Source organism: Neospora caninum, chromosome IX (genome assembly GCF_000208865.1).
Source record: "Neospora caninum Liverpool complete genome, chromosome IX".
NCBI classification, from domain to species: domain Eukaryota; phylum Apicomplexa; class Conoidasida; order Eucoccidiorida; family Sarcocystidae; genus Neospora; species Neospora caninum.
In genome coordinates this window covers 2564546-2576800 of record NC_018390.1, presented here as the reverse complement: position 1 = coordinate 2576800, position 12255 = coordinate 2564546, and the positions used below count along the sequence as shown (strand labels likewise).

The 12255-nt window shown below is 53.3% G+C and overlaps 1 protein-coding gene across 1 annotated transcript; it reads right to left on the bottom strand.

The window, feature by feature from the left end:
* Positions 1-1309: 1309 nt before the first annotated feature.
* Positions 1310-10895, bottom strand: NCLIV_041570 (conserved hypothetical protein; the record flags this gene model as incomplete). The annotated part of the gene is made up of 15 exons (XM_003881065.1): positions 1310-1466; positions 1658-1766; positions 2396-2941; positions 3322-3552; positions 4169-4262; positions 5118-5216; positions 5703-5760; positions 6292-6457; positions 7111-7214; positions 7581-7683; positions 8126-8253; positions 8923-8996; positions 9521-9586; positions 10068-10251; positions 10804-10895. The coding sequence occupies 15 exons, from the start codon at positions 10893-10895 to the stop codon at positions 1310-1312; spliced, it is 2211 nt and encodes a 736-aa protein (XP_003881114.1).
* Between the last annotated feature and the right edge of the window lie 1360 nt (positions 10896-12255).

The window sequence follows — 12255 nt, the reverse complement described above, 5'->3', positions numbered from 1 at the left end:
GAAGTTCAGTGCAGAGAAGAAAGAGGAGAAACCTTTCGGGTCTGCGATTTGCGTCGGCCAGCCAGCGAGAAGATGTTTTCTCTTGCTTGGTGGGTACGCTAAAAACATGGATGAAGAAACGTGCGGTTCGCGCACTGTGCGTTCTGCGCTTTCTTGACTCCGCTGTTTCTCTGTCTCTTGTTGCTTTCTCTGGTCTCGAGGACGGCTTCAAGTCCTGTCTCACGTGCGTTCCACTGTCGTCCCTTTTTCGTGTTTGCGTCGACTGTCGCTGCACGGTCGGGTTGCGTCTCGGGTGTCTGTACACTCCGAGTCGGATCCGGCGTATCTCCAACTTCGAACGCTTCTCTGCCGGCGACAAATACGTGTTTCTACGGGAGCTCTCGGAAACGCCCTCTCCGCTTTCCTCCCGTTTTGCTACGCTGAAAAAAATACTCTCTCCCTGCGCGTCGGTCCTCTTTCCTTGTTTCTCTTTTTCCTTTCTTTAGCGTTCGAGAACGGCTGCCTGTGTCGTAGCTCTCTTCCGCTGCTCTAGCCGCCTTCTCGATGGCGCCTGGCGCAGACAAATTCTCGAACGCTAAAGAAGGAAAGCGAGAAACAAGAAAGAGGACCGACGCGCAAGGAGAGAGCGTTTGTTGCGGGCGCGAATCGTTTCTCGCTTCCTGTCTCGGTCGACAATGCCGAGCAGAAGGCGAATGGAAAGCCGCAGAGACAGGAGGAAAAGTAGAGAGAAAGATGCAAAAGGAGAGAGAAAGAGGGAAAAGGAGAGAGAAAGAGGGAAACGGGGAGAGCAAGAGGGAGGTATAGTGACAAGCAAGAGGCTCCCCAGGCGTATAACAGAGAGAAGAGAGAAAACACGCCGAGCCTTTGGTTTTTTTGGTGGCTGTTGCGACGCATATATAGAATGGCGAGATAGAGGGAAAAAGGGGGGGTCGGCACAGAGACTATAGAGGAAAAAAGAGAGTTTTCTGTTTCAGTTGCAGCCTGTTAAGAGAGTCTCCTGCGTTTTAATTTCGCGCCAGAGAGAGCAGCCACAACGCGGCTAGCTTGCGAAGAAAACACCCCATCCACAGACGCACACAGCGTGCGCGCCGGGAGAGGAAAGGAGGAAAACTGTAATGGAGAGGACAGTGGGAGAGAGAGAGACGATAAAAGCGTTCGTTCTCTTGCGGTAATGCGGACATGCTGAGACCGCAGTGTCGCAGGTTGAGATAAACGAAAAGAAGGAATTAAAAGAGACACTCTGGCGAGACGGGAAGCTGACAGAGCGCGGAAAGAACGCGTAGTCTCGTCGGTGCGAGACACCAAAGGACTACAGAGACGCCGGCGAGAAGGCGGAGTGGAGGACGCTGTGAGGAAGAAGAGACATGAGCAGCTTTTTCTTCTCTTCCTCCGTTGCCAGCGACGACCAGCGTTGATGCGGAACGAGGACAAGTTTAAAGCCCATCGACAGGAGGAGTTGGTGTCTCCTGCAGGCGCGCAAGAAGGCAAATGCGAGAAAAAAAACGTTTCGACTCCACACCCACCCCGTGAGCGAGGCAGGAGCAGACGCCGCCAGAGGGACACGCAGAGAGAGGGAGAGAGGGCGTAACTCAAAACGCATCCTAAAAACCATTCTGAAAAAGATAAGCTAGAGGGGAGGGTCTCTCGTCAGTCTCACCTTTTGCTTAGAGCTGTGAATTGAACGCTGTTGGAGTAGAACTGAAAGGCTGGGCACGTCTCAATGACCGTCTGAGAAGCCTCATGGAACATGTCGACTGTCAGCGGGCCTGGGGAGCGCATGCAAGGAAGAAAAAAGTGAAAAAAAGCGGTTCAGACAGAACGGACAAGACCGCAAGGAGACACGAGAAGGGGAGTCAAGAGACACTCTCAGGGGGAGAAAAGAGACGGAGGGGAAAAAAGAGAGTGAGGTAGAGACACAGGGCGAGAAAACGCGAGAGAACGATTCCACCTTCACGAGAAAGAGGCGGCGTTCTATTCGCGCGGAGGACCAACTCCCCGGGGCACTCGACGGGAGAGAATCCGTGACTGAACGTTCGATGAGGATCCGCAGAATAGCGGACGAAGAAACGGCGATAACGCGCAGCAGCGAGATGGCGAGGAGGCAGAAGAGCCGCAAAATGCCGCAAACGCGGCACGGCCTCTTGACCTTCACCCTGCGCGTTTTGGGAAAGCCAAAAAAAAAAACCGTCTCTCTCTGGAGAACAGCCCCGAAGAAACTTCATTTTGACATGAGTGTCTATACACGCATATATATATATATATATATATATATATATATATATTTGGCTGGTTAATACTCGTATTCCGTACACATGCCAATCCCACGTATACTACCTGTATAACAAAATAAATATATCCGGAACGAGAAAGGGCACACGGGAGCAAGAGGACATACCTGCCATGACGGAGTTAGTGTGGTCAATGCCGATCTTGTACAGCATGTTGCTAACGTCTGCATGCAACGCGGAGCTGTATGTACACTTGGGCGAAGGCGCCGGCAAAGCGGAGGGCGCCGATTCGTTTGTTTCCGAGCTTTCGGATGCAGTGGGTGGACCGTGGGGAGGGTTCGTGGAGTGTCCCTGTTCTTCGACTGCAGTTGCGTTGTGGCCTCGAGGAGGGTTCATTGCCTCACTGACAGTTTCCGAAGACGACGCAACAGGCAAAACAGAAGAAGAAGAGGGAGAAGAAGACGAAGAGGGAGAAGAAGACGAAGAGGGAGAAGAAGACGACGAATGAGGAGATGGAGGACGGGAAAAGAGAGTAGAAGGAGATGCAGAGGGAGCAGGATGAGCGGTCGACAGATGAGGGAGGAAGTCGGCGACACTCAGGGAAGACGACGCCAGCTCAGGCTGTTGGATGTCTCCCAACACGGACGGGAGCGGCGGTTCAGTTGCATCCTCCTCTTCATCTGAATCGACGTCACTCTCGTCCCTCTCAGCATCTGAAGGAAGCAGCAAACCGCGAGACGATGAGACAGATCGACGTCTCCTGAGGCATATGCAGGTTCTCCTCTCGCAAGCAGAGACGAGCGAAATCCGGCAGGCGGAGAAGCTAAGCAAACGCGAGACAAGGGTACAGGAAGGAAATGCAAAACGGCTACCAGAACAGCAGAATCACGAAACCCAGGTGCCGAACGTGCGAAGAACCGCGACGCCAGCGCGAGAAAAACGCGAATGCTTCGAAGGAGAAAAAAGGAGACGAAATGTAGCACGGTCGCCCTCAAAAACACAGCTAGGAGCCACCGACAGAAAACAGGGAGACGGCGGGGAAAGCACAGGGGAGGGCGCATGCATGCATGTTACTTTGCCTCTGGCTGCACACCTTCAGTGTGGGTTTTCCGGAGACACTCGAGGAAGAACTGCGTCGTGGGGGGAAGCTGGGCGTACACCTCAGGTTTCTCAAGACGGAGATAGAGCTCGACGAGTTGCAGGTTGCGCGAGTAGGTTTGGAAAACGTCTTCGTGTTTGTGGCATACGCGGAGGAACGAGAGAATCATGGAGTCCGAGAACAGGTTCAGGACAGTAATCCACTTCAGCCGACGACAGTCGCTTGCTGAAAAGATCAAAGAAAAAAGGGAGAGTAAAAGGAGAGAAGAGGCGAACGAGGACACAGGGAGACAAATCCTCAAACATGACACAACAGAATCTTAACCACGAGCATACGTGTATAAATATGTACATTGCGATCGCATGAGTATACGCGTCGTTGTCTGCACATGAATACACATATCTACATACGTACGAGTATATCTACAGAGAGAGAGCGAAAATGCACGGAAATGAAAGAGACCACCTCCCTTCAAAATATCTACACATATGCGCGGACACATGCAGCTGTTTGCCCACGTTTACGTATGTGGATGCATATACCGGCAATGTCTGTATATATATATATATATATATATATCTGTTTATGTATGTATATCTGTTAATGTATGTATATGTATATATGTATATGTATATATGTATATGTATATATGTATATGTATATATGTAGATGTATATATGTATATGTATATATGTAGATGTATATATGTATATGTACATATGTATATGTATATAGGTATATGTATAAATGTATATGTATATATCTATATATGTATATATGTATATGTATATATGTATATATGTATATATGTATATATGTATATATGTATATGTAGACGTACGTGAGAAATTGGGAATGCGCGCGGCGAGTGTCACTTTGAGGGGTTGGACGAGAATGTGATCAGCGAGGTCGAGCTTGCATATGGCGTTTGCAGCCTGCAGCAGGGGCCCCAAAATCGCATGCAGAATCAGAAGACACTTTCGCCACAAAAGCGAAACAGTTCCGTGGCGCGTTCTGCGAGAGCCGGCAGCAGATAAGTCTCGCTCGGTTTGTCGCCGTTTTCCCTTGTCTTCCCGGACAGCACACACGGCGGAGAGATACGCCCTGTAAAGGACCAAGGGCAAAAGCGGAGGTCCGCTGCTGGACAGAGGACAGCACGTCGATTTCTGGACGCAGAACGCGTGCATGTGAAAGGCCTCTTTGCGCCTCCTGACAGGGAAACGCGGCAGGCGAGAACCCTCCCGAGGCAAGAAGACGCGTTTCCTCGCATTCGTACCAGGTTGCCAGCACAACGGAAAGCGAAACGCGATGCAACGGCCACGCCTACCCAGCGCTCGCGTCGTGGCCGGGTTCCCCTCATCTCCAACACCTCGCCGTCATTTGCATAACATATATACATTATTTCCACCACATATATGTACATATATGTACATATATATATATATATATATATATTTATATATATATATATATATGAATAAATCTGTCTAGGTGTGCGTGGGATTGTATGCTTCGAAGTGAGTAAGGTTTTGAGGAGAGGCGATGAGGTCTATTGGGTGACTCCAGGAACCTTCCGGCTGTTTGGCGCTGTTCCGTGGAGGCGCGCGATTAGCGACAGATCGTGCTGAGTGGGAGGACGACATTGCGTTGCAGCGAGTCTGGCTGCTTTTTTCAACTCGCAGTTCATACGCGCTTGGTAGCACTGCGCATCCCCAAGTGGCGCTAAAACACGCCTGTTGTCTCGCGGTCTCCAGGCGTTCGGGCTCGTCGTGTATATCGCGCGCCCTCACCTTCACGAGGAAGTTGTTGCGAAGAGTCGACCAAGAGAGCATCATCTCCTTGAGGCCTTTCACCAGGTAGCCGTGGCGATAGCGGAATCGAGAGAGCGCCTGCAGCCCCACCGGAGGCAGAAGCGGATGCGCGACGGCATGCAGACGCACGCAAACCAGCACGGCAAAGAGATGGAGGGGGTGGGAAAGAGAGGGGAATCGACCGTGAGAGAGAACGACTCGGCCCGGGCGAGGCTGGAACGCAATGAGGTGCACGAAATGCGCGCATCCCCTCCGCGAAACAAGGATGGGAGAGAAACGCCAGGAGCTTAACCAAAAAAAACAGAAGAAGGAGAGGTGGGGCGCGGGCGATGGCACACGAACGAGACGGGGACATTCACTGCTGACGGGGGGGGGAAGGGCGGGGGAGGGGGGCAGTTTGTGTCGGGCGAAGTCCATCGCGAAGGGAGGCGCCTTCGTTTGGATGCGTCAGCGAGTGGTTCTCGAGACGCTGAACTGCGTCAACTGATTGTGCTTTTGGCGTTCGAAAACGAGGGAATGAAAGAGAAGAGGCTGAAAAAGACGAGGCTTCGAGGACCGCCTTACCTGGTAAAGAAAAACGTAGTGCTGAGGCTTGAGGCTCGCCTCTCGGAACATTAACCCCCTGCGGATGATCCGACATCGCAGGGAGGGCGCGGAAACTTTGGTGAGAGAGTTACAGCGCAAGACTCCCGCGGCGAGAGAATAACAATGTGGGCACGGAAGCGGCGCAGAACGCTTCGCTCACGAGGGGCGAAAGACAAAGACAACTCGGGCTGTCCCGAGAACGCTGCTTCGTTTACACGCCGACAAAACAAGCAGAAACCTGTGCATGCACGCGAAGCGTGTGCATGAGCGTATCCTGTCACCCCTTGATTCACCTGTTAGCCTATTCAGGTTTTTGTCCCTCGGGAGTCGAAGCGCGAACAAGGCGAGTGCTGCTCCCAGTATGCAGACGTTAACGTACAAAATACTAATACCAAAATATACAACACCTACACCCATCGGACTTCCATACACATGTATGTATGTATATATATATATGTACATGCATATGGGATATACGCATTTAAAGGGGAGATAGTGACATTCCTGAAGGTGTCTGTGCAGAGAACTCGAGGCGTTTGTCGATGCACTTCGTTGATCTGCCAGTCACCTGATTGTTCCCTCGATGGTTGCCGGAAGGACAGGGTGGTGAATTTTGCTCATTGCATGCAGAGCCCGAAGGAGCGTCGCGGCGCGTACGTGCGTGCGCGGCCCCGCCAGCTGCAACAGCCGAGCCTCGAAGGCCCGCCAGAGCGGAAGGTTCAAGGGGGTACGACCTGAGAGAAGACCAGGGAAAACAGGCGGATCGGAGGGGCGAAAAATGGCGAAAAAAGAAACCGAAAGACAGAGCAAGCTCAGGAAAAGAGCTAAGAATGCAAACGCAGAAACAGGCCATCCAACTCGATGATCCCCAGTGATGCACAAAGGGAAGAGACCATGCATGCATGTACGCGGCGTGGCATATATTTGCATATGCATGTGTATGATCAGGAGCAAGTCGATGTCGCTATCTGCAACTCTCTATGTTGCCCCATTTGTGTCCGTGTATCGCTGTTTTATACAGAGAGTGGAATGACTGAAAGCGATTTCCGAGGGTCCGGATGTAGACAGGCTCAACGCCGTGGTGACATGTTTGGAGGGACGTTGCGCTATCTCGTGAGTTCGTCGGAAACGAAATAGCAAATCGCCGCGAGTCAGACACCAAGGCCGTTGAGAAAATTTGAGATGAAGCGCGCGAGAGAGACAGGCGCGAGTAGGAGCTGCCTCCGTCTCCCCCCGCGCCCCTCCTTTCGGCGGAAAGTGTCGCAACGCAAACGCGACGCTGGCCGCATCGATACACCCTCCCCAGTGAAGCCGGAAGGCGAGCAGGCCGAGGGGACAGCACTGTAAATAAGGAGACGCAGATGTGGGCACGACGCGCGTGACGTACCTGTTTTGACGAGACGAGCCTCGTTCATCAGCGCAAACTTGAGAGTCAGACTCGGGAGGTTACGCACCTCGGACGGGAGCGGGGAGCAATAGTTCTCCTTGTACCTAAAACGCCAAGGCAAAGACGTAGGCAGAAAGGACAGGTGAGAGAGGCCGAGGGGGACACAGGGGGCGGAGAATGCATGCGAAAAAACGAAGAAAGAAACGAGGCGAGGACGAAAGCCCGTTGTGAGAAGACACGGACACGCCTCGCTCGGAGACCAGACGGGCGAGGCGACACGCTGGGAAGCAGAGGGCGAGGAGGCACGTGGCGCCTGAAACCGGTCGCCGCAGAGACGCCAAGAGGGCGTTTGTGGCCAGCCAAGTCCCAGGCCTTGGATTCGCGCGATTGTGGTACAGCTCAAGACGCATTTTACGCTATTAACGAAGAAAGCAGAGACAAAACGTAGATGACGAGAGGTTGTGGGGTACCAGTATTTCTTCGGGGGGATGTACGGCTGCTTTGAAGGCTTCTTCGCCACCCCGTCGGCGGCCGACTGAACCTTGAGGAGTTGCGAGGCTTGGCGCTCCTTCCCTGGACACAAAACCTCGGGAAAAAAGGTGAACGTGAGAGATGTGCAGTTGCCTTTCGGCCAGACGTGTCTCCATCTCACATCGTTTTTCACACACAGCTCATCGCGATGTTTATCCACCTCCATGGGGTGACATCACACAGAGAGGCATCGAGAGAACGCGATATCGAAACTGATGCATGAATACACATCTGCATAAATAAACAGGCACGTGGCCGACATATACCGTAGTCAGCTAAAGTAGTATATACACCTCTAAAGGTAAGTAAGGAGAGAGAGCCCGATAGAATGACAGGAAAACACGGACATACATGGCTACCAATACATGAACATATACATCCCTGAATGGATATATCGGAATATACGTGCATATGTTCAGCTATGCGCGGGGTGCACTGACACCGGAGGCGTAGTTGAACGAAGGCAATTGAGACTTTCTGTTACCATCGAGCCGCCGATATCTGTCCTTGAAGAATTTCTTGTAGTAGTCGACGTCGTTCTCCTTGTACAAGCCCCTTGCTCCGAATACACGATCGGCGGCGTTAAATCCGAAGTCCTTTGCTTCAGGCCGCCTGCAGGGAAAGCGCGAAAAGAGTCGAGAAGAGCTCTCGAGACGACGTCGAGCAAGAAGAGGAAACACAGTGCGCCCGCCTTGTCAGTCTCGTGACCTCATCCCCCGAGGCGGAAACAGGAGGGAGACGACGGCCAAGCTGAAAACCACGACGCCTGACAGCGACTGTGGCCGCATCCTCCGGCGATCCACCGTAGCGGACATGACACGGAAATTCACTTTGAAAGAGCGAGAGAAGAGAGGGAAAACCCACATAGACAGACGACAGAACACGCGATTCCCCCGGCAGTCTCGGCTTCCTCTCGCTCGCCGCGCTCTCGGGGCTGTGTGTACACCACGCGCCCTTGAGTCCGCTCCGCGTGTTGGATTTCCAACTTGGGCAGAAACATGGGTTCACGTTCGCTTCCTCTTTGTCGCCTTCCCCCGCCTGGCGTCACGTTTATAGGATCCAATACCCCTTCGTCAACTTGCGTTCTGATCTGCTTCCGCCGTCCTTTCGTCCTCTCAGCGTTTCTTCCGTGTCCCTCACGCCTCCTCTCCTGCTCGTTTCTCTTTCTCGGTTCACTGATGTTTCGCGCTCTCTTCTCTCTCTCGGTCTTTTCCCTCTCTGGGGCGTTGCGCCCGACGCGAATTTCGCTCTCTCTGTGTCTTTCTTTGCGAGGCTGCTTACTGTTGAAAGTCCACGTCTTGCGCTGTAAGTTCGGTAACGTGGGCGGATGACGGTAGGTGACCCCGACGCAGAGACTGGAGAAACAGGTAAGAGGAAAACACAGAAGGCGAGACGGCGCGCGAACGACTCGAGAGAGAAACTCAGAGAGCCCACTGCCTGGAAACGAAGGACGGCAATGCCGGGAAGGAACAGTTCCCCAAGAGGGAGGACGACTCGGGAACAAGCCCCTTGCCTTAACCCACTGAAGTGGAAGACAGAGGCCACCGAGAAGACAGGAACAGAAGAGTCCGTGAAGAGGCGACAGACACACGAACAAAGAGACACACAACACCGGAACAAACGTGGCGAGAGACACACACAGCCAACGCCAGAGGCACCGAAAGAGATAGACGCACAGGACAGAGGTAGCGTATACGAGAGAGAATGAAGGAACAGGGTGATCGTCGGGGAGATTGCGCGTGCCTCAACGACTCGTCGCTGTGCTCGACTCAACGGAAGCTAAGTCGGTTCGCGAGATTGCGTCCAGTATTTCTGATTCCCGCGATTCAAGAAAGGGTTCTCTGCTTCCCATGGGCCGCAATTCGAGCCGAGCGCTCACTGCCGCTGTCGTCTTGTCGTCGCGAGTCCCGACAACTTTGTTGCTTGCTCCAACGAGCTTCGCCACCTGAGAGACAACCCACAGCGGCTTCCCGTCTCTGTGAGAAAGAGGAGTGTTTCAAAACAATCAGCAGATAGAGCGGGCAAAACGAGGCCGGGGCCCATCTCTCTGGGATCTTCTCCCTCCCCCCCCCACCCCCGTTCCCCCCCTCCCCCCCCGCGAACACGCGCGACGGTGCTACCGCGGGCTCTCTGGCTACCAGGAGAAGAGCCGTCCCCCTGTGTCTTTCTCGATCTTTTTGAAAAGGAGACAGGAGAGTGAAGAGGAAGGCGAGAGAGCGTGAAACCCGCAGGTATGCCCATTTGGTTGTTTTGCCAGGATGAGCGCTACTCGTGAAATCGCAGTTCTTACTGTCTCACGTCTACAGACCCCACCCGCGGCGCTGCTAGCGACTCTGGGCGACTGTCTCGCTCTTCACCGATCAAAGCAGCCAAAGAAGAGGCGGAGAGAGCTGCCTCAGCACCCTCATCACCTGTCTGTGTGTTACCTCGTGAGGCTTCAGAAGGCGCCTGTCGCGCTTCTCTGCGCCTTCGCGCTGAGTCGCGGCGACAGCACCTGGATCAGCAAAGTCGACAATCTGCTGCCTTCCTTCGTGCGTGTCCCGTTCGCGTTTTGCACGTGGACGTTGGATGCTCAACACGTTGAAGTCCGCTTCAGCTCGGAGATAACGGCTGGTAAAAACAGAAGGAGAGAACGCAAAAAGGTGAAGAACTCAAAGGCGTGGAACACGAAGCAATCGCACCCAAACACGCGTCCAAGAAATGCAAAGAGTGAGGTGCGTCTGTGCGCGTGGGCAGACGTTCGCCGCCGTTGCCTTGTTTGCCTTTGCATTCGCCCTTGCGTGCCTCTCTTCGTCCCCGCCGTTTCCCCTGGCTCTTGTTCTGCGCCTCCCCCCCCCCTTCGCCCTGATCCCTATTCTTTTCTTGTTCGCCGTGTCCTTTCCGCATTTTACGTTCCCGGTCATCTCTCTCCCGTTTTCGCGGCGTCGTCGCTTTGATATCGAACCTCTCTTCTCTTCTCGGTCTCATTCTTCTCTCCTTTAATCGCTTCTTTCTTCACGTGTTTCGCTTCTGTTCCGCTTGACGTCCCGTTTCAGTCGCTCTGCGTTTCACGGCGTCGTCTGCGTTTCACGGCGTCGTCTGCTGTCTTTTCTCGGCGACAACGTCCGTTCGCTGCCGGACGTTCCGTGCTTGTTTCCTGTTCCGCGTCTCCTAGCGACTCACGAAGAGACGTTGGGCGGGCGCCACGCCATTCGCTTGTCCATGATTTTCCGCATGCGTTTCCTGTGCTGTTCAGCCTTCGACAGGGAGGCCATGCCTCTCTTCTGGGACGCAGCGACGCCTGGGCAGAAATCCCGAGACGGCGAGAACGAAGCGGCACAAGAGGAAGAAGAAAAACAAGAAGTGCAGGGAAAGAAGCGAGAGGAAGAGGAGGAGGAAGAACAGGACGGGGACGAGGAAATCCAGGGAGAGGAAGAAGGCGGGGAAACGGCCAGAGCCGACGCGGGGTCGCGTCGCCTCTCCGGCCTGGTTGATGCGACATCGGAAGTCCGCGCGTTTCTGTGTAAAACTCTTCTGAGAAACGAAGAAGAGACAGACGGCATGCAGAGAGCGAGAGAAGACGGAGAATGACACACAGACGAGCTCGCTGAGGCGGCCAAAAGGCCCTGAAAGCAACACGTCGTTGCCACCATCGCCGCGAATCTGGACATCAACCCACAGGCTGGTCCGAACAGAGAGAAGGAAATGGAAAGAAGGGGAAGGAGGAAGGGAGAAGGATACGGATACAATCACAGAGAGAACGAGGCAGACAGACTGGCGGGCGAAAAACAATATATATGGATAGATATATGGATACAGAGATAGACAAATGTATCGGAAGAAAGAGAGACGAGTAGATAGACACGAGAGCGGTGGAAAGGATGAACAAGAGAACGACAAAAAAGACGACGAGAAGTGAGATGGCAAGAGGGAGGCGTCTCCTGGAAAAATGAGCAGGTGAAGGATATAACAATGGATGGCAGAGAAAGAAGCTCAGGGAACGATGCTAAGAAAGAGATGAAGAGAAGGAAGGCTGCACGGATAAGAGGAGGACAGAAGCGAGCTGAGCAGAAAAGGCGACAGTTTGTGGTAGTCAGAATGGCGAAGCGGAGACGCGCCAAGAAGAAAGATTGAAAAGAAGAAATCTAAAGCGGAAGAAAGGACCGCAGAGAGACTATAGGATATTCACAGAAACACGGCCAATCGAACTCTCGGTTCGCGTGTAGCCACAAATTCCTTCGTCCGTTAGGAGCCGGACGCCTCGCCGTCCTTTCGCAACACGAAAACAGCATCGCATGTGATGTAGCTTTCGAAGAAGCACCGACACGGCGCCTTTCGCGAAGTTCCTCAGAGTTCTTTCGATGCATCACGCTTTCGGAGCCGAAGTGTCGATACACTCGAAACCGGGCAGCACATCGGGCCACAGGCACAGACACCGAGGAACACAGACACCGGGGACAGGGACGAACTTTTCTCGACCCTTCCGGTTCCCAGCCACGCAGATTGAGAAGTGAACAACCAGGCGAACTTTGCGGGAAGAGGGAAAGACAAAGAAGCTATTTGAGACGTGAAAATGGGACAAGGGCACTGTGCAAAGACGCAACAACAGAGGGAGACAGGATGTCGGGTGTATGC